Source organism: Cotesia typhae, unplaced genomic scaffold (genome assembly GCF_013202065.1).
Source record: "Cotesia typhae breed Kobodo isofemale line unplaced genomic scaffold, CoteBio_Ctyphae scaffold_91, whole genome shotgun sequence".
Lineage (NCBI taxonomy): Eukaryota > Metazoa > Arthropoda > Insecta > Hymenoptera > Braconidae > Cotesia > Cotesia typhae.
The window spans coordinates 229,753-250,814 of record NW_027423781.1 but is presented as its reverse complement, the minus strand read 5'-3'; the positions used below and the strand labels follow the sequence as shown (position 1 = coordinate 250,814).

Genomic DNA, 21,062 nt, shown 5'->3' with positions numbered 1-21,062 from the left:
AACAGATTTGTCGGGCTGAAATTGATAAGTGGAAAGAAAGAACAGTGACAATATTTGTAATGTTATTGGTGATAATTATTTATCTTTTTAGATACTCGATTTTGTCGAATTGATAATTAAAAGATAACTATTTTAAAAATTATTAAACTCAATTTTTATGTAATTATTTGTAAAAATAATTTTCTAAATTATAAAAGTGGATTGTGTAATAATATAATTTTAGTATCATCTTTTTTTAAATTCAAATTACCGCGCTTGTCATATTTTTCTCACTTAGATGGCGCTAACACCCAATAACGCCTATTAGTAATAAGTCATATGTATAAATTGTAAACGTATAAACGACGTTGAGGTAAACATTGGAATATTAAATAGTTACTTTTTCTTATAAATTAATCGTTGTAATTATAAATAGTTTATTATATATTGGATATAATTATATATATAAGTGTCTGAAGATATTACAATTAAATTAATTTCTTATGATTATTATTTCAAAAGAAAATGGGACGCAAACATGAAAAGTAAGTTTTAAGGTTAAATTTATGTTTACTTTAAACAAATATATATATCTATTTTTTTTTTTTTTTTTTTTTTTTTTTTTTTTTTAATTAAATATATCATTTTTTCATCTTTAATTGACGATAAATAATATTATAAATTATAGAGAAATTTAATTTGAAAAAAATTGGTTTTTTAATACAGTTTATTTTTTTAATAAATAATATTCACATTAATTTTTTTTTTTTTTTTTTTTTACAATAATTGAGAATTTAAACATAATTTTAAGTAGAAATTATTAAAAAAAAAAAAAATTTTTGAAAGTTTGCTCATAAAATATTTTTCTAATTGACCTGTATTGATAACTATTATTTTCAAATTATTGATGGATTTATGATTAAGAATTATGAAATTTTTCAGATTCTTTGTAAGATCAAGCAAGCAACGTGTTTGCAACATTATTCCGATGGTATGTATGTATATCAATTCCCTGAATTTAAGAAAGGAATTAAGGAGATCCACGCGAAGTAACTTTCCGGGATATTTAATAAAATAATTAAGTTTACTTAGAAAAAAAAATATGTGATCATAAAAAAATCAATTACACATTATTTGATTTTTTGCTGTGTCTCCGGAGTTTCAATTTATCACCAAAAATTTATTTTTCTTACCTAATATTTTTAATTTTTTTATAATTCCAAATTAAAAAATTAAAAAATTAAAAAATTCGAAACTTCTTACTATAAAATTTTTATTTTAAAATTTATCGTCAATATTAAACCCATTTTGATAAATCAAACTTATGCCATCAGAACACGATAATAAATAAAAATTATTTTTGTTTCAGAGATCGCCATCACAAGAAACGATCAAAATCAAAATCTCGTTCGCGCTCAGTAACATCAGAAAAAAAACGCCACCGTTCCCGTAGCCGTGAGCGTACAAAGAAAAAGTCGTCTCGCCGTGACCGACGAAGCCATTCCCGAGATCGTGACCGACAGAGCCATTCTCGAGATAACATTAAACGAAGCCATTCCCGAGATTACGACCGACGAAGCCGTTCCCGTGACCCTGACCTGCAGATTCATTCACGAGATCGCGATAGAGAGCGTAGGGATCGCAAGCGTGAGCGAAGACGTGGTGAGAGTAAAGAAAATTCAGGAGCCTTAAAATCACGGAAGCGATCGCGGTCGAAAGAACGGAATAGCAAGGAGAAGCACAATGAAGAGCTGCCTTTTGACCACACCAAACTCGACAAGGACGAGGAACAGAAACGCCTGGAACTGGAAATGCAGAAGCGTCGTGATCGAATTGAACGTTGGCGTTCGGAACGGAAGAAAAAGGAATTGGAAGCTTACACGTACGACGTAAAGCCGAACCTCGCTGATCTCCAGTTGCCGGCAAAAAAGTGGTCTCTGGAAAACGACAGCGATGAAGAAATTCCTGTGGTTAAGGGGAAGGAAGAGAAGCCAGAGGTAGTAGATCCCGTTGATGAAGAAGAAATCGATTCACTTGATGCGTATATGATTCAAGTCCAAGAAGAAGTTCGGAAAGTTGGCAAAGTAGCGCCCAAGACCGAGTCTAACGCCAACGGAAACAGCAGCGGAGTAATGATTATCACTGGAGTCGCTAGAAAACGAGTTCAGAAGCAGAAGGGAGAGTTAATTGAACAAAACCAGGACGGGCTTGAGTATTCTAGTGAAGAAGAGACAGAAAATTTGCACGAGACAGCCGCTGGAATCGCGAACAAACAGAAACGCGAGTTGCCTAAAGTAGATCATACTAACACCGAATACTTACCGTTCCGCAAAGCTTTCTATGTTGAAGTCCCGGAGATTGCAAGGATGACCAGTCAGGAGGTTGAGTTGTACAAGGAAAAGCTGGAGGGCATTAAAGTTAAAGGCAAAGGGTGTCCGAAGCCTATAAAGTCGTGGGTTCAATGCGGGATCACTAAAAAAGAGCTAGATGTGCTGAAGAAACTCGGACACGAAAAGCCGACTCCAATCCAGTCTCAGGCGATTCCTGCCATAATGTCCGGTAGAGATTTGATAGGAATTGCCAAGACGGGAAGCGGGAAAACTCTTGCGTTCTTGATGCCCATGATTCGGCACATTTTGGATCAACCTCCGGTAGCGGACGGAGAAGGACCCATTACGTTGATAATGACCCCGACTCGCGAACTGTGTATGCAAATCGGCCGGGATTCAAAAAAATTCACTAAATCTTTGGGTCTTAGACACGTGTGCGTTTATGGAGGTACGGGAATTTCCGAGCAAATTGCGGAATTGAAGCGTGGGGCGGAAATAATTGTTTGTACGCCGGGTAGAATGATCGATATGCTTGCGGCGAACAGTGGTAGAGTGACTAATTTGAAGAGAGTAAGTTATGTGGTGCTAGATGAAGCGGACAGGATGTTTGATATGGGTTTTGAGCCCCAAGTGATGAAAATTATGGAGAACGTCCAGCCTAATCGGCAGACGGTTCTGTTCAGTGCAACTTTTCCGCGGCAGATGGAAGCTTTGGCGAGAAGGATCCTACAGAAGCCGGTAGAGATTCAGGTAGGTGGTCGCTCTGTAGTTTGTAAGGAGGTTGAACAGCATGTGGTTGTTATTGATGAGGAACAAAAGTTCTTCAAACTTCTGGAGATTCTGGGGCACTATCAGAACAAGGGCTCGGTTATCGTTTTTGTGAACAAACAGGAGCACGCAGATATGTTGCTTAAGGATTTGATGAAGGCTTCGTACTCCTGCATGTCCTTACACGGCGGGATTGACCAGTGCGACAGGGAAGCGACGATCTTGGACTTTAAAGTTGGAAGGATTAAGCTCCTGATTGCGACTTCTGTTGCTGCTCGCGGGCTGGATGTCAAGCAATTGGTTTTGGTTGTTAACTATGACTGTCCTAATCACTATGAAGACTATATCCATCGCTGCGGGAGAACAGGCAGGGCTGGGAACAAAGGATTCGCGTATACTTTCATCACTCTTGAACAGGAAAGATATGCTGGGGATATTATTCGCGCTCATGAACTAACTGGGGTTCCGGTTCCAGAAGAATTAAAGGAATTGTGGGACAAATACAAGGCCCGGCTGGCGGCTGATGGCAAGAAGGTTCACACTGGAGGCGGGTTCAGTGGCAAGGGCTTCAAGTTTGATGAATCCGAAACCGCGTTGGCTAACGAGAAGAAAAAGTTCCAGAAGGCCGCTTTAGGATTGCAAGATTCTGATGAGGAGGATATTGAAAGTGAAATGGACCAGAAAATTGAAATTATGCTGGCGCCCAAAAGGAGTATCAAGGAAGTTTCGCATACGGGGATTTTTAATCAGTCGACTGCTACGGATAAATTTAAACTGGCGCAGAAGTTGGCGTCGAAAATTAATTTTGTGAAGAACTTGGGTCCTGAGGCTAAAGAAGTTACTCAGCAGGCTGCCAAGGCTATTCTTGAAGGGACTAGATCGATTAATCTCATCACTGTAAGTAACTATCTTAGTTTCCAATCTCATTTTAATCTATCCAAACTTTTTGTAATTATTAATGTAGATCTAATAATAATAATAATACCTGATTTTTATTTTATAGCCTAAAACTGTCGTCGCGCAAATAGCAGCCAAGATCAACACCAAACTGAACTACCAACCGAACGACGATCTTCTGGCAGACAATAGTGAAGTCAGAGAGCAGACTTTCAAGAGATACGAAGAAGAGTTAGAAATAAACGACTTTCCGCAACAAGCACGTTGGCGCGTTACTAGCAAGGAAGCACTCGCCCAAATATCAGAATACTCCGACGCTGGGTTAACCATCAGAGGTACTCATGTTCCGCCAGGAAAGAAGCCGCCAGAGGGCGAACGGAAACTCTACCTAGCCATTGAATCCACCAGCGAATTTGCCGTTAGTAAAGCCAGAGTCGAGGTCTGCAGGTTAATTAAGGAAGAATTGATCAAGATGCAATCATCGGGTGCCCATATTGGCTCGCGTGGACATTATCAAGTTTTGTAAATTATTTATTCTTATTTGATTGTTCTGTTAGAGATAATTTTATTCTATTTTAAATACTTGTACGGTAACAAATCAAATGTTTAATAAAATATTTATTTTTTTATTTATTTAACAAAAAAGAAAACTTAATTATTCCTAAAAAAGTATTTTTAATTTAATGTATAATAATAATTTCTAGAAAGAAAAATATTTTGTTGCTCTCTAGTCGAAAGTAGGTCAAGGCAAATAAATTAATTGTTAAATAAATAAGTATAAATAATTTTTAAATTCAATAATTCAAATTTTAATAAAATAAAATTTAATTTATGACCAAATTAGTCTACAGCCCAATAAAAAACAACTATAAATTATCGGTAATATCAATCTAATATTCTTATCGATTTGAGCATTAAATACTCATTGAAATGTCGGTATTTAACACTTACACTTAAACACCGAGTATTACATTCAATAATTTAATGTATTATGTATTTGAAAGCGCGTATATTAGTATAATGTAAAATAACGTACACAAGTATCTTAAAAGTTTACGTTTATATTGAACAGTAGCTCGAATTAGCGCTCAGTTACTCCGAGACCTTCAGAGAAGATTATATTACATTACAGTGTGTGAAAGACAACAACAATTATGAGGTACGATTCACGTTAAATAATAATTAAAATTATTATTTAACATTTTCAAATTTTATTATTGTTGTAATGCTTTGTATGTTGTGTTTATAAATAGCTTTGAAGTGAAAATTTAAGATAAAACGCGATTAAACATACTTTTAATAATGTTTTCATTTAATATATTATCTTATCGTTATAAAAATAATCGTTTAACGAAAAAAAAAAAAAAAAAAAAATATATATATATATATATATATATATATATATATATATATATATAAAATTTAAAATAATTATTAGAATAAGTGAAAAATAAAGTATTTTTTTTTTTTTTTTTTTAATTTAATTTAAAGGTTTTAAATAATTATAGAATTTTTTTAAATATAAATAGACTACTCAAACGTTATATAGACTGATCTACTGCGCTTGTAATTTTTTACGCGGTCTAGATATTTAAAAAAATTTTTTTGTAGTCTATAATTAAAAAAAAAAAAAAATTAAGTAATTTTTTAATATAAAATTAAGTAAAAAAATTTTTTTAAAAGCGAATTTATTTAAAAAAAAAAATTTTTTTCGATGAAAAAATTTAATTAAATGTATCTTTAATAAATATTTTGAATTGCGCTGGTGCAATATATCACTTACATTAATTCTACCTATATTGAAAGTAATATTATTAACATAATATATCATATATTAATAAAAACACAAGTGGAAATATGATCGACAAGTTCAAAGAGTAATTGTTTTATTATTATTATTTTGCAGTGTAAGATATCGGAGTGATGATATATATATATATATATATATATATATATATATATATATATATATATATATATATATATATATATATATATATATATATATATATATATATATATATATATATATATATATATATATATATATATATATATATATATATATATATATATATATATATATTAGGCAGAGATATTTACGGAAATTAAAATATTAAATAAATTAATTCGCCTGTAAGAAATTAATTATTTTCCATTGTTTAAAAAATCAATTTTTTTCTTAAAAAAATAAATGAGCATTATGAGGCGTGGGCTTTTGGATTTTTCTTATTATAATTTCTCTATTATAATAATTTTAGTAATCGCAAAAGAACGTTGTCTTACCGACCATGGGGCTCAACAGAAGACGGAACAATAGAATTCGAATCATTAACATCCGTGACACTAGAAGGTGCCTTGAATGTAATCAGAGAATCATTTTTTTCTGAAGAAAGCGCATGTATAGCATGTGACATACAATCCGAACCAGAAGCGACTGAAGAACTTGAACAATTGTGTATACACACTGCAAAAGATGGCGTCAGCGTTGTTGCAATTAATGTTAATACAATGGAAGTTGTTGGTGTCGCCTTCAACAAACTCCATGTAAAATTTTTAAAAGTTAACTCATTAAAATTTTCGTAATCAATCGCCTATTTAAGAATATTTAAAAATATTTACCGAATTTCAGAAACGCTTAACCCAAGATCAAAGAGGATTCTTCGAAGAATTTAGCGAAAATTGCAAGCACAAAGCCTCCAAGTTTCTCGTTAATTTCATGATTAGTGTCGACGCAAAGGTAAACCTTTTTAAGCACTACAACGTCGACTGTATTCTGGAGATAATGTTCTTAGCAACAAAGCCGAATTTTCAAAAGAAAAGAATCGGCGAATTGTTGGTTTCTTCGTCCCTAGAATTGGGTAGACAATTGTACAAGGGAATCGCCGTAAAGACTCAAGTAGATATCGATGAACAGACACTTACGAACGCAGATGCTATTCCTAGTCTTGTTTCGGCGATTATGACGTCGAATTACTCTCAGAAAATAGCCCAGAAATTAGGATTTGATAATCTTGCTGAAGTGAGCTACGATGAGTACACGTTTGCTGGAAAGAAGGCCAGTGAACGGATAGGAAGTCTTCATAAAACTGCTCGGCTTGTTGCCAAAAGACTCAATAAAAATTAGCTTCATGGTTTTTTATAGTACTAATACCTAAGTCGACAGTATTAACAACCTGTTTTTACTAAAATAAAAAAAAAAAAAAACTCATAAAAAAACTGCCGCAATTTGAAAATTTTTGACAAGTCAAATATTATTTTTTAAGTATAAATATAATATATTAACTTTATATGACCGTTAATGAAATAAAGTCTAATTTTGTACTTGATATGTTAAAAAAAAAAAAAAAAAAATATTAAATCATGATTGATTTTGATTCAAGAATTTTTTTAACCATCTGAAATAATATTCATTAATTATTCTCTCAATATTTTTTTTTTTTTTGTTTAAAGCTAACAATAATTTTCATTTTTGCAATCAATGTTTGTGGAAATCGATAAGAATAAACTTTTGAAGGTGATTTAAATTAAACACTCAGTTTTCTCCGACGGCTAAAGATAACTGAAAATTGTTGTAGGAAAAAAAAAAAAAAAAGTTAATTTAAATTAAATTACGGCAAGATGCGTTTAGCATATGTGTATTTAACGGCGGCAATAGTTACTTGCGTAACGGCTAGTGATGACAACGAAGCTATGTAAATATTACAGTTTTTTAATTTTTTTTTCCATTTTTATGTGGTGATTATAAGTAGTAAAAGCCCTTTCGAATGGCGTCAATCGCAATGAAATCGGTCCAATCGTTAAAAAGTTATAAATTAAATTTTCTCGGAAGTATTCTTAAGTAAATATAAATAAATTTTGTAATAATTATAAAAATTACTGTCAATTATTTGCATCCTAATAAGACTAATTTATTTTTCTATATACATTTGAATTACTATTCAAAACTTCTTAACAGAGTAAAATAGCTTCCGGTTGTTTTAAAAATCTACAATCAAACAAATAAATATAACTATAGTTAGACAAATAATACTAAGTAAGCGTGCGTTAGTTTAATTTCAAATACAAACTCGTGTCATTTGCTCGCGGTCTAGATTAAGAATCCCATAGGCCATAGAATTTGTAGTCTTTGTTGGCACGCATCATGATTATTGCAAATAATTTCTGGACTTTCTTATCACAAAGAACCCATGGAGAATTAAAAATTGTCGGCGCAATAGTATTCATCTTTTTTACAATTATTTATAAATTCATAAAAATATTTGAGTTTTAAATAAATTATTATCTACAATTTTAAAAGATTAAAATTACCAATTCCGAAGTTTGATGAGCAAAATCGCAGTAAATAATTATCTGTATAAACAATGTTATTGCATGCGTTACATTTCTGGCAAATTTAGCCCAATCTCCTTCAGTAGCTTCCTGAAAATAAATTTTTTCAATGAAATAATGAAAAATTTTTTACTTTTGCGGTCTTACTCTGTCTAACATTATAATACAGCAGCAAAGATCGATCCCATTAAACAATATTGTAAAAAAAAAAAATTGGATTAAATAGAGTCTCTACCTGTTTACACAACCTGCAAGTCAATAAAATTATCAACTACACAGAAAAAGTAAAAAAAATTAACTATTAATTAACTAAAATAATTTCGAAGAATTTTATCTTCTTTTACAATTACCTCATAAGATGTTCGTGTCTTTTAGCTAAATGAATAATCCGGGTGACATTAAAGTATTCATGAATTTCTTTAATATCGTATGATTCCATACTAAAATTGTTAGATAACGCCTAAAAAAATTAAAAGCTATTTTTTTATAATGAAATAAATTTGGTTAGGATAAGGAGAATTACTAATTATTACCCTTATATGTATGCGAAGGTGTGTGGTAATAGTTGGATAAAAGTAATATCACATGCTACCCAGTATAAAGTAACCAAGTAAACAACTATTTCTTCATAAATGAGACACAAGTTGTAGCTTAAATCTGTATCGTGGGGGAATGGATAGTTTAAGGGATAAACTGTCATTGAATAATCAAATATAAGCGACCGTTTTTGGAAATATCCAATCAACATTGCACTGTTTGTTGGTAATGAAAATTATACAAGCTTGAGATTATTTTTGTGATTAATTTTAAGAAAAAGATCTTACCAATATGGACGGATTGCGTAAGCTAAGCCAAGTATAATTGTCGAGCCTAAGTACAAGTACCTCGGGGCGTTAGAGCTGTTAATCATGTCATCTATTTCACCCCTTAAATGTTTCAGTATTTTAACATCCTCCCACAATATGTGAAAATCACGAAGAATATTAAAAAGAGCGTTTTTTTGTGATGATAATCGCGTAATCTTTAAAAATAAAATATTAAAACATGTTAAACTTTTGTAAATAATATTGAAAAAAATTTTAACTGGAGGATACCCCCTTACTCTGACGAAGATCAAAAAGCCCGAAAGTAACCCTGAAATGATACTTCACCAGTTACGCTAAGATCTTCAAAGCCCACTGTATAAAACGTTCGGGTACTTGACGTAACACACATTATCAAAAAACAAGCAGCCAAAATGGACGATACAATCTCCCAAATTGGCATGTAATATTCTTTCCTGGCAAATGCGGTGCGGAGTGACTTGTGTCCGATCAAATGGAGCAGTACTAGCTCAACGTTCCACAAGCTCTCGCAAGTATCTTTAACTTTACCTACTATATCATTCATTGCGACGTTTTAATATTTTCCTCTATTTACGAGGAAGTTATTCGTTAGATAGATAGATATTTTTTTTTTTTTTTTTTTACCTCAGATAAAAAAATCAATTAAGGATTGACAATAACTTAAAAATAGAGTTCCCAGTACTGATGAATAATAAATAATAGAATCGATAATTGAATAAGAAAAAAATTATTACTTAAAGTATTTTTTTTTCGTAAGATATTAATACCTAAGGCTAAACGTTGAATATTTAATGTACGGCTATCCCCACTCCTCGAAATTTAGCCATTTTATTGCGTAGCGCGGCAAGCGCGGCCACTCACGCTATTGGATGTGGAAAAATTCTCCAATTCAATTTACATCTAAGTTTTCGAAAAAATCGATAAATATTATTTTTATTATTATTACTATTACGTTGACTTTTTCTCTATTATTATACAGATTATACAGTTTATTTTTAGAGGGGTAAAATTAAATAACGTCGATGTATAACCGATAGCATGAATAATAAATAACCATACGGCTAACGGAAGTTAGAGAAGGGAAAAATTACGTGACAAAAAATGATTGTAAAAATAATAAATGTAAGAAAAAATGAGGATTTTAAGTCGGAAAAATGTCGCATGACGGTTTTCGGTCTCCCCTTACTTTTTCTACGCAAAAAAGTTGAGCGTGGGATTTGTAAAAGCCTTCAGTGTTGAGAAGGGAATCAAGCAGTGTAGTTTGGCTTTTTAATACTTACCAGACTTATTTTTTTTTTTTTTTCCCCCAGATCTGTATCAAAAAAAATTTTTTTATTAAATATTATTTATTAGAGGTAATTTAAAATTTTTGAATTTTAGATCATATGGATCGCTGACCGACAGAAGTATCACGATCGAATCACTTAACACATTCAACATTGGAAGGAGCCTTCCTTAGAAGTCATGAGAAAATCATTTTTTACTTTTATAAATGTGTCTACGGGGTGTGACTTGTTAAGCGAACTTGGAGCATCTGAGGAACTGGAACAGTTGAATATTATATGGCTGCTTACGATGGAGTCAGTCTGGTCGCGAAAAATAAAAATGATCAAGTCATTGGTATTTGCATCAATAAAATAAACGTAAAACTGATTAATTTACACTATTTTTTTGATAAATAAATTATTTGTTCAGGTCCATTCAAGCGAAAATTAAAAAAGCTACCTAGAATTATTCAGCCAAAGTTGCAAGTACAAATCATCAAAATGTCTCGTTGATTTCATGATCAGCATGGATAAAAGACAAGATTTGTTCAAACATTACAAAACTAACTGTAGAATGGATATAGTTTATATAGCGACACTTCTTGAGTACCAGAATAGAGGAATCGCGGGAGGTTTAGTTGCTTAGTCATACAATTTAGGATAAAAATCATATCAAGGAGAGGATGTTAAAATTTCTGTACATCCCGACTGTAAGACAATTACCAATAATGATACTGATTATTCACAAAAAAATTTGCGTTAATCTTGGATTCGAAGCTTTTGCTAAAAAAAGCTACGATAATTTTACTTTTGGGGGTTAAAAAATTCAGCGAGAGAATAATGTATGGCTCCAAGACTGCCCAAGTTTTTGCAAAATCATTTCAGGAATATTGATTCGTTGAAGGAAACTTAAATAAACATAATATGAAATTTTTATTTATTTTATTACCACAAAATTAATTTTTTTGTTTAATTATTTAGATTATATAAAACACACCGGAGACAAAATTTTCCTTGTTTTATTAATCCATGATAAGTTATCAATATTTTTTCGGTATAATATCCAGTTTAATTTTGTTTTTTACGTGTAGGTAAGTATAAAAAATAAAATTAAAATAGTTCTGACAATTAGATTTTTCTCTCAGTATTTATTTTCGTCACACTTAGCCGTCAATTATTATTAATGTTCTCTTCCCTACATGTTAAATGAAAATTCTAATTTATCCGATCACCCTTCTTGATATATGAATCCCCATACTCAACGAATGTCATCATCTGATACACCAGAATAAATTATATATTAGCTTTTCAAGTTTGTAAGTTTGTGCTTCATTCTGTCTCACTAATAATACCAATTTAACAAAGTGTAGCACGTCCCTATTAAATTATCAGTGCCTAGTATTATATATATATATATATATATATATATATATATATATATATATATATATATATATATATATATATATATATATATATATATATATATATATATATATATATATATATATATAGATATATAAGACGGAGTATGTCCTACTATACTTGATTCAGACAATAACTGTCTGTCGTGCTGCAGATACTTATGTAATATTGTGTTTATAAGTTCACGGACAAATACTAAGATTTAATTTAGATTTATAAATTATTTTAGGGAGCAAAAATAATTTTTATTTATTTTATTTAACTTAATAAAAAATGTCAAATTTTTTGCGCTTTGATCCAAGAGGAAAAATAGTGTACAAAATTTTGAGTGAAGATAAAATTGACGCGGCATTGGAAGTTCAACAAAAGTCAATGTGTGACGAAAATGTCGCCATTGGAGTTGGGCTTTATGAAGAAAAAAATGCATCTGAATCTATGGAGTGCGTTTTTAGAGAAGTAATAAAGGATAATTGCACTATTGTTGGCATTGATATTGAAACAGATAATGTTGTTGCTGTGTCATTTAATAAATTACATGTGAGTTAATTTACTGAATTGCTTTAAGAATTTTATATCAGTGATAGTAGTAATTTGTTGCTTACGCAATAAATCATTGTGTGCATAATATTGAACAGTTTGGAAAATCCATAAGTTTACTTAATTTTCAAAAGAAAAAAAAAGAAAAAAAAATTAATATTTCTTCTATTTTATTTAATTTCAATAATGATCTTTTATTTAAAAAAAATAATATAAAGATATATTTTTAATTACCAGATGAAAGCTCAAAAAGATGAACCCAATTTTTTTGGAGAAGTAGTGGAAAGTCACATTAAATCAGGACCCGCCCTCGCTTTGATACAATTCATCGATGAAGTAAGTCGTTTAATTTAAATTAATATCATCATCATCATCATCGCATGTTTACGATTTTCCGTCGTTAGTTGCTGCATTAATAAATGCAGAAAGGACAAATTAATTTATTTGAAGATAAAACTGATCTTTAAATCTATTTAAAAAAATTCTGTTTAGGTTGAGTCAAAAGTGGATATATTCGAAAAATATAATACTTCAGCGGCGATGGAGATTTTTTACATTGGAACTGATCCAAACTACCGAGGTCGTAGAATCGGTCAAGAAATTTTAGGAGCCTCAATAGCATTAGCAGTAGAATTAAAAAATCCGATAAATGCCAGCAAAGTCAAGCCGGAAGCTCTTTTTGGAGTGTTTACTTCAAATTACAGCCAGAAACTTGCCGAGTACCATAATTTTGAATGGTTATCAACTGCTAATTATTCTGACTATGAGTACTTTGGAAAAAAAATGTCGAATAGAATAAAAAATTGCGAGCATAAAACTTCAAAATTTGGAGCTAGATCAATATAATATAAAAATCAAATTAATTCTTATTAAAATTATTATAAAATAAATTTAATTTAAAAAAAATTTTTAAATTGTAACAAATATATCTTTATTATATTTTTTCATACACCTATATAATTTTTCATAACATTTAAGTCATAAATCACTTAAAAATTTTTTATAAATCGATTTTTTCAAAAAAATTATTTAAAAAAAATTGTATTTTTAAATTTCTATAATACAAACATCGGTTGCATCCAGAACAGCAATCGGTAAACATGCTACGAGCATGATCGTTAAAATTGAACTGCGCGTCACCTAACAGAAAATAATAAAACTGTTACATGCAAAAAATGTTGGTACATTAGAAAGTATAATGATGTGAATAATTTTGACGTGTCTCAAAATAAAATTAAAAAAAAAAAGCTTCGAAATAGTGACAATCAATGACTGGTGATAAAAGAAGATAAAATGAGTTGCAATAATCCGCCACGTGTATAAAATATTATTTAAATTATAAACTAAATAATTTTATAAATTTTTACGCTCTGTCATTTTTAAATTTAAATTTATCCTCCATTAACCTAAAATGGCTGTAAGTAGACTTTTTTAATCGAATTACAATTAATTATTAAATAATAATAATTTGTTTTTTAGCCACCAGTTAAAAGTACAAAAACCGCAACAAAAGGAGCCAAGCAAATAGCTGAAGAAAATGTATCAACTTTAAATTTTTACAGAAATATGGCATTTGGGGCCACAGTATTTTATTTGACAATCATGATGGTCTTCTTTAAATTTACTACACTGTCTATAGTATGTATATATTATTGATAAATTATTCTTGTCTATAAAAACAAGATCATAAAGTTATTGATGTTGAATTTTTTCTATTACAGACTTTAACAATATTTTCTGGACTGATTTATGTAGCGAGTTATCAATTCATGTCTTTCATGGCTAAGCCAAAGTACAGTCAAAATCAATTAACTGATCCTGGATCGGATCTCAATCTCAAAGGAGGAATAGCTGAGTAAGTTAATTATCTTCTTTTAGAACACACTACGGCGAGTAAGGGTATTTTTTTTTTTTTTTTTTTTTTTTTTTTTTTTTTTAGACACGTAATCGACTTAATCATCTTAACTGCCGGATGTCAAATACTGTCACTTATTTCTGATTACTTTTGGTTACTTTGGCTATTGGTAAATATTAAAATTAAAATTCTATAAAAATTTGTGTCTTTTTTTTATAATTATTGATATATTTACCGTTTTTCAGGCGCCAATACGAGCATTTTATTTAGCTTGGACGCTTATCTTAGCGCCTTGGTTCTTCGCAGCGCCTCAAGAACAGGAAATTGATGAGAAGAAACAGAGAAAAATGGAACGGAAAATGGCTAGGCGTCATTAAATTTATTCGATGATTGTACTTTTATTCCAAATTTTGTACGGAAGATATATAATTCATGTTGTAATGAGTTATGCTATTGAGATTAATATATAATTGAATTAGTGAATTAATGATTTTTTATTTTTATTCATAATTAATTAATATCATTCGTTTACTTAATTTAAAAAATAATATATCAAAATTTTTATTAAAAAACTTTTTCGCACACTTGCCCTACATGACTCTACACTGATAATAAAGTAGAATGTCTCGGCTTCATTTTTTGGTAAATAAGATAATTTTTAAATTAAAAATGGTATAATAATGGGAATTTTTTTTAGCAAAACATGAATCAATTAATTTTTTTTTAAAGCACACTTTGTCATTAAGAGCACAAAAAATTAAACGTTAACTAATTACATCAAAGGAATTGATTATTGAATATAAATGAAATATATATTGATGATTAATTGAATTTTTCCACTATTAATCTAGTAATTGTGTTTATATTATTATTTAATAAGCATTTGAAAAATATAATTTTGAAATTACAAAAACTTTAACACCAAATTAATGAAATAATATTTCAAAAGTTATTTTTATAAGTGATGCCCATTGTAGTACATGGTGGTATCCAATGCCACGGGTGGTAACAAGGTAACAAATTTAAGATCAAACCTGTTCAATGTCAACGGGTTTTTCATTCCCTAGTTGTAGTGATATTCAGAGAGAAAAATATGACAATATATAATTATATATGCCGTAATGATTTAACAAACATTTGAACTTTTGACGGTCAAAATAATTTTTATTGTAGTGTCAGAATTTTAATAAATAAAAAAATAAAAAAAAAAACTACCCGGTTGCAAATCGATTCATATTTATTTAAATTACAGTTCCCACTAGTTCAAAAAAGTATAGTTTCGAGAAAAACGCGAGTGCCGCGCGTTTAAAGTCATTTGATTTAATATATATAAACTTTATTTTTTTTTTAATTGTTAATTTTTTTATGTATTTAAAAAAAAAAAAAAAAAAAAAAAACGATAAAATAAAAATTTTGTCCAAAAACATGAAAGCCAAAATTTTTTTCAATTTTAAAAGGCAAAAAATATTAATTTTTCATCCAGATATGGCCAAAAGTTAAATCTACGAATTTATTTATGTTTTTTCAATGTGAAATTAAAACAATTGTCCTTGAGGAATATTGTTAAAAATTAACTTAAAAAGTATATAGTCAATGTCAGCATAAGCACACATTGTGTTAGTATTAGTTTGAGTGTATTACGATTTAAGATTGAATATATTTAACCAAAGGTTGAATGAATTACTTTCGCTTGCCGCTTCTATTTAAGTTGAAGGAACGAATAGTTATAAGCCAGTATGAATAAGGAAAAAGACAAACACAAATAAACCGCTCCATACAATCTCGGTTATCTATGATTAATTCACTTAACTATTATCATTTCCATAAACAAATTAACAAATAATATGCATTGCAAATCAATAGTTGTTCTTCTCAGTTGTTTCTTTCTGTCAGTATTTTGTTACCATTCTCTAAGTGACTTTTGCCACAACTTTTCCTTAAATCAAACATACCAGAATGCCAAAAATTACACTCGTTCATTAATTAATGACTTAAAATTCAAAGAAAAAAATTACACTAGTATTATAATAGAAACCAGAAGACGTGTCAATGTGAACTCAAACAGTGATTCGATTTTAATCAATTCTGGGATATCATGGTACTCCAAAATTCCACTGCTTCCACTTATTTTTGCATCTTCCCCGACAATACCCGAGGGAAATTGCAAAAGACACGCGCTTCGATATCTTCAGGAGTTACGAAATGGAACCCTTTGGGCTGTTCAAAGTAAGTTTTTAAAAATTTTTTATAGCTATAATAATTGGTTAATGCATTTTATTTATAAGAAATAAAAATTCATTCAATTCAAAGTCAACTAAACTGTTTACATAATTGAAGCGCAACCATTGAACTTGAATAATCTATTTCTAATTACCTATTTATCTATTAATTATTGAAATTACTTTAGATAAATATATATCTAATCATTTTTAATAAGAAGATAAAAATTTTATTTTTAGTTTTTTAAAAAGATCCACGCGGGGTAGAAAAATTTATTTAATTATCTTTTGTACTTAAAATCAAAATAAATTAATTTCGTAATACGAATGTGAATATTAATAAAAAATTAAAATTAAAAACAAAGACTTATTGTTAAATTATTTCAAATATTTTTAATATTTTTAATCTCAGGTAAAGCCTTTCACTAAAAAAAATCCTTCCATTAAATTACAAAAATTTATTTATTTAATTTTTAATTAAAATAATAAAATATTAAATTTTATTTTAAATAGGTAATAATTAATAAATTTATAAATTTATAATGATAGTGATTGGATTTAATAATTGTTTAGTGTTTGATGCATCAACAAAGTATCCTGATGGAATAATAACTGGTTACACAAGACATTTCGGTAATTTTGATGGATGTTATGATTTAAAAACAAGTATTCCAAGATATAAGTTTGACATTGAAACCGAAGATGAAGAAATAAATGGAAGATATTGCCTGGTGAAGATCGAGTATCATAAAATGAATACTTTTAATGATCGCAAAGGTTCTTATACATTAGAATTTGATACCAATGATTCGGTATGGGAGGCTATCAAGGTAATATTATGTAATTTTAGATTCTATAAATATCAATATTATATCTTTAAAACGATATAAATCCCCGTTTTTTTTTTTTTTTTTAATTTTTTTAATTTTTAATTTTAAAATAGATAAAAAATATTTTTACAAGTATTGTAAGGCTTAAAAATTATTTTCAAAAATTTAATTCTTAAATAAAAAAAAATTGAATTAAATTAAATATAGAAATTTTCATTATACAATCATTGTAAAATCGTATTTTCTAGATTGTTTTTCATTATTTGTAGCAATACATATAATTTATATAAATTTTAATGAATATATGCAACGACGCACTATTATATAATGACTTACACGTCATTGATACGGAATTAAATGCAATAATTATTCAGTTAATTCATTGATGACATTACTTCGGAGGATTACTGAGACAGTTTTATTTTATATGAAAAATTTAGACATCCTCATTGCATAAGATTCAATAGTAAAGTTTGTTTTGAATTTTATGAATTTTTAAGCGAGTAGACGCTCGACAATTTGTAGCCAATTAAATTTAAAATTGATATCTACGTTGATTAACTTTTTTTTTTTTTTTTATTAATACGGGATATTTAGTTTGTTTATACGGATTTAAGATTTTCCATACAGGAAAAAGGAGATTTCCGTCGGGTTAAGAGATATATCCTTGAGCTGGCTCTCTGTGTGCCTGATTCCTGCGGCACAGTGGACATTAAGCAAGCGCTGGCCGAGCCACTGAAAGAAATTGGTCGAGAGAACGACATCTTCATCGATATCACCATAAAGGGAGATTGTCAAGCGCAGAATGACAAAACAAAATTGTCAACTGTTGCCAAAATTTATTGGTAGAAAAATGTTTAAATTAATTATTCAAATTCCCAGTTAGCACAAATTATTATTATCGATTTTATAATAATTTCGGTTTTGGTATTGCAGTTACACTATCCTGAGTTTAGTATTGCTAGTGATTGCAAGTACATGGTACGACAGTACCATGAAAAGTGAAAAGGAAAAAGAAAAAGAAAATTCCATGGCGTTAGATTTATTCATTTGCTTTTCTGCTCGTCGTAATTACAGAAGTATTGCAAAAGCAACGTACAGTCATCCAGGACTTGATAGTATTCATATTTTTCGTGTGATGTTTATGATTATGGTTATATTTGGCCATAGGTCAATGCAGTACTATACAAATCCAACAATGAATTCATATGCTTTGGAATTCGTGAGTACCTCGAATTAATTTACCAACCATTAGATTATCAATTTTTTTTTTTTTTTTTTTTTTTTTTTTTTATTCTTCCTTTCAGTCTTATACTTTACCAATTTCGATTCTTTTGTACAATGGACCGATAATTGTTGAGGCATTCTTTGGGTTTGGTGGACTGTTGCTCGCTTATTACGCCCTTATGGAGTTGGATAAGAAAGGTAAAATTGATTTTATCAAGGCGATTGTCTTTCGATACATAAGGTGAGTCAAGTTATTACAATTCCACGGGTAAGGGGTCATTCTGGTTCCAGAATGATCCCTTAATAACTATTTAAATATTAACTATGAGTAATGGATTTTTGGATTATTTAAAATTTAACCAATTAAATCGCTATTATCAAGATTAACACCACCGTATGCAGTATTAATAATGTTCATCGCATTGATTTTACCCCACCTTGGATCTGGACCTTACTGGAGTTTGAAAGTTGGATTAGAGAGCGAGAGCTGTTCGAATAATTGGTGGGCGAACCTCTTGTACATAAACAATTATGTTAATACTAACAAACTGGTAATGCAATAAGCGTCGAGTAATAGAATAGTAAAAAAAAAAAAAAAAAAAAAAAAAAAAAACATATTAAATTGCCCTTGAATTTTTTTACAGTGCATGTTCCAATCCTGGTACCTGTCTACGGATTACCACTTGTATATTTTATCATTATTTATAATTTATGCATTTTGGAAAATGCCTCGAAGACTTGGATACTCATTTTTGATTGGTATCATTTTAATCGGATGTATTATTCCATTTTCGCTTACGTATTTCTACGGTATCCAACCTATGTTCAGAGGTTTACCTTTGTAAGTATAAATTAAAACACCAAATAAATATATATATATATATATATATATATATATATATATATATATATTTTTTTTTTTTTTTTTTTTTTTTTTTTTAGTATGCAAGAGGTGAGAGAAGATGACTACTTTGTTCATCATTATATAAAAACTCATGAACGTCTGACTTCTTATTTCATTGGAGTTCTTGGTGGTGCTATTATTTACGACCACAGAAAGTCATTATGGAAGCTTCCTAAAGTAAGTTAATTTTTTATGCAGACTTAATTTGATTTTTTAATAACATTCATTAGCTATTTAAAAAATCCGATTAATTAACTGTTTATAAATATTTATTTAGACCTCCGAAATGTTAATGTAACATAGATATTTTTCGTGATACTTTTTTGTAAATTTATAATTCAAGTAAACAATCGTGTTTATAATAACAAATTATTTGACTCACAACTATTAACGTTAATATATTTGCAGGTCATGTCACATATCCTGTACTTATTTTGCTGGGTTGTAGCAGTTTCATCTCTATATTTAGGGTTAAAATACTACAATCCAAATGAACATCCATCAAAATTAGAAACTTCTCTATACGCAAGCTTAAATCGTCCTGGATTTGCATTTGGAATTGTTTCAGGAGCCGTTGTACTGACTGTCGGTGAAGGTTTAGGTAATTTTTAAAAATCATTCAACCATTTTTTAACCTTTCAGCACTATCTAGATTTATAAATTTTAATTTTTGAATTTTTAGAGCAACTTCAGAGATTCCATCAACCGAGCTGGGCCCAGCCAATCAGTAAACTCACTTACGGAGCATTTTTGGTTCATAATATTAACCAAGTCTATGACATAGGCGTAAGAAGAAATGCGCAAGTCTTTGCGATTCACAATATGGTAAGTCACTAAAATATTTTATTTTTTCTATTGAAAAAAAATTGTTCAAAAACCCCTTAAACAAATTATTATTTTTAATAATTGCAGGTTTGGGACTTGATACCTGATATAGTGTTGTCATTCTTCTTGTCATTCGTTATTGCGATGGTAATTGAAGGTCCTTTCAGAAATATTGAAAAACGTTTACTTCGTAAAGAAGTTAAGAAATCCAAGAATCAAGAAAAGTGTAACTAAATTAACATCAAGCAATTGATACTTTTTTGAGATTTTCCAAACTTCTTTGGATTTTACTGTCATATTGTAAATTTATTAAAAACAATAGGACTGTGCAATTCATAATTCGATTGATAAATCGAAGTGAGTAGACGAAAAATCAATTAGTTTTGATTAATTAATCCCCGGAAATCAAATAATCTTTTGACTTATGAATTGTTATTATGATTTTGTTTGATAATAGTGAAAAAAAAAAAAAATTTATTCCGTGCCATTATTGTTGACAATTTGTACAGAACTTGTTAGTTTATGAAAACTTCAATCAAGTTATAGAATAATTATTTTTAATAAAATTATCTTATGAAAAACTATGTTTTTATTTTATTTCTTCATATTTAAATGAATATTATAATTTTGAATTTTCGGATTTTTTTTTTTTTTTTTTTTTTTTTTCTTTACTATCAAGCCAAAAGTATCTTAATAAAATATAAAAATAAGGGCAATGACCTAATTTTAATCATGATTCTAACAACCAAGAGGGGATTCACAGAAAAAAGTATTACTTTTCCTCAAAAGTGCTATCGTATCTTTCGATAACATTAAGTTCGAAC

General features: G+C 29.3%; 6 protein-coding genes and 1 long non-coding RNA gene across 9 annotated transcripts; 6 read left to right on the top strand and 1 right to left on the bottom strand.

The window, feature by feature from the left end:
• The first annotated feature begins 365 nt into the window (after positions 1 to 365).
• LOC141537763 (putative ATP-dependent RNA helicase DDX46) lies at positions 366 to 4,624 on the top strand. The gene is made up of 3 exons (XM_074258943.1): positions 366 to 524; positions 1,349 to 3,974; positions 4,081 to 4,624. The coding sequence occupies exons 1-3, from the start codon at positions 505 to 507 to the stop codon at positions 4,498 to 4,500; spliced, it is 3,066 nt and encodes a 1,021-aa protein (XP_074115044.1). The 5' UTR covers positions 366 to 504; the 3' UTR covers positions 4,501 to 4,624.
• Positions 4,625 to 4,899: 275 nt separating this feature from the next.
• Positions 4,900 to 7,305, top strand: LOC141537768 (arylalkylamine N-acetyltransferase 1-like). Of its 2 annotated transcripts, none has more exons than XM_074258948.1 (3): positions 4,900 to 5,133; positions 6,236 to 6,536; positions 6,607 to 7,305. In XM_074258948.1, the coding sequence occupies exons 1-3, from the start codon at positions 5,129 to 5,131 to the stop codon at positions 7,099 to 7,101; spliced, it is 801 nt and encodes a 266-aa protein (XP_074115049.1). In that variant the 5' UTR covers positions 4,900 to 5,128; the 3' UTR covers positions 7,102 to 7,305. The 2 variants fall into 2 exon arrangements, with proteins under 2 accessions (XP_074115049.1, XP_074115050.1); XM_074258949.1 differs by having other exon boundaries at positions 4,919 to 5,133; positions 6,236 to 6,521; positions 6,607 to 7,282.
• Positions 7,306 to 7,857: 552 nt separating this feature from the next.
• On the bottom strand, positions 7,858 to 9,303 carry LOC141537766 (odorant receptor 22c-like). The gene is given in 10 exon segments (XM_074258947.1): positions 7,858 to 7,962; positions 8,045 to 8,089; positions 8,091 to 8,201; positions 8,286 to 8,396; positions 8,454 to 8,516; positions 8,518 to 8,554; positions 8,657 to 8,766; positions 8,840 to 8,866; positions 8,869 to 9,058; positions 9,131 to 9,303. Coding segments are annotated over 10 exon segments (831 nt in total). The 5' UTR covers positions 9,217 to 9,303; the 3' UTR covers positions 7,858 to 7,911.
• Positions 9,304 to 9,531: 228 nt separating this feature from the next.
• LOC141537769 (uncharacterized) lies at positions 9,532 to 11,788 on the top strand. The gene is made up of 3 exons (XR_012480963.1): positions 9,532 to 9,659; positions 10,532 to 10,771; positions 10,847 to 11,788. It is a non-coding gene; the product is annotated as an uncharacterized LOC141537769 (long non-coding RNA).
• A 177-nt stretch (positions 11,789 to 11,965) lies between these two features.
• Positions 11,966 to 13,304, top strand: LOC141537583 (uncharacterized). The gene is made up of 3 exons (XM_074258640.1): positions 11,966 to 12,378; positions 12,616 to 12,714; positions 12,871 to 13,304. Exons 1-3 carry the CDS (start codon positions 12,115 to 12,117, stop codon positions 13,222 to 13,224), a joined length of 717 nt encoding a protein of 238 aa, XP_074114741.1. The 5' UTR covers positions 11,966 to 12,114; the 3' UTR covers positions 13,225 to 13,304.
• Positions 13,305 to 13,625: 321 nt separating this feature from the next.
• Positions 13,626 to 14,716, top strand: LOC141537584 (transmembrane protein 208). The gene is made up of 5 exons (XM_074258641.1): positions 13,626 to 13,795; positions 13,858 to 14,016; positions 14,100 to 14,233; positions 14,318 to 14,402; positions 14,479 to 14,716. Exons 1-5 carry the CDS (start codon positions 13,790 to 13,792, stop codon positions 14,608 to 14,610), a joined length of 516 nt encoding a protein of 171 aa, XP_074114742.1. The 5' UTR covers positions 13,626 to 13,789; the 3' UTR covers positions 14,611 to 14,716.
• Positions 14,717 to 15,907: 1,191 nt separating this feature from the next.
• On the top strand, positions 15,908 to 20,813 carry LOC141537415 (nose resistant to fluoxetine protein 6-like). Of its 2 annotated transcripts, none has more exons than XM_074258404.1 (11): positions 15,908 to 16,459; positions 17,026 to 17,282; positions 17,880 to 18,127; positions 18,219 to 18,504; positions 18,590 to 18,750; positions 18,892 to 19,060; positions 19,154 to 19,350; positions 19,452 to 19,590; positions 19,822 to 20,014; positions 20,096 to 20,238; positions 20,326 to 20,813. In XM_074258404.1, the coding sequence occupies exons 1-11, from the start codon at positions 16,078 to 16,080 to the stop codon at positions 20,470 to 20,472; spliced, it is 2,322 nt and encodes a 773-aa protein (XP_074114505.1). In that variant the 5' UTR covers positions 15,908 to 16,077; the 3' UTR covers positions 20,473 to 20,813. The 2 variants fall into 2 exon arrangements, with proteins under 2 accessions (XP_074114505.1, XP_074114506.1); XM_074258405.1 differs by having other exon boundaries at positions 15,912 to 16,459; positions 17,913 to 18,127.
• Positions 20,814 to 21,062: the final 249 nt, after the last annotated feature.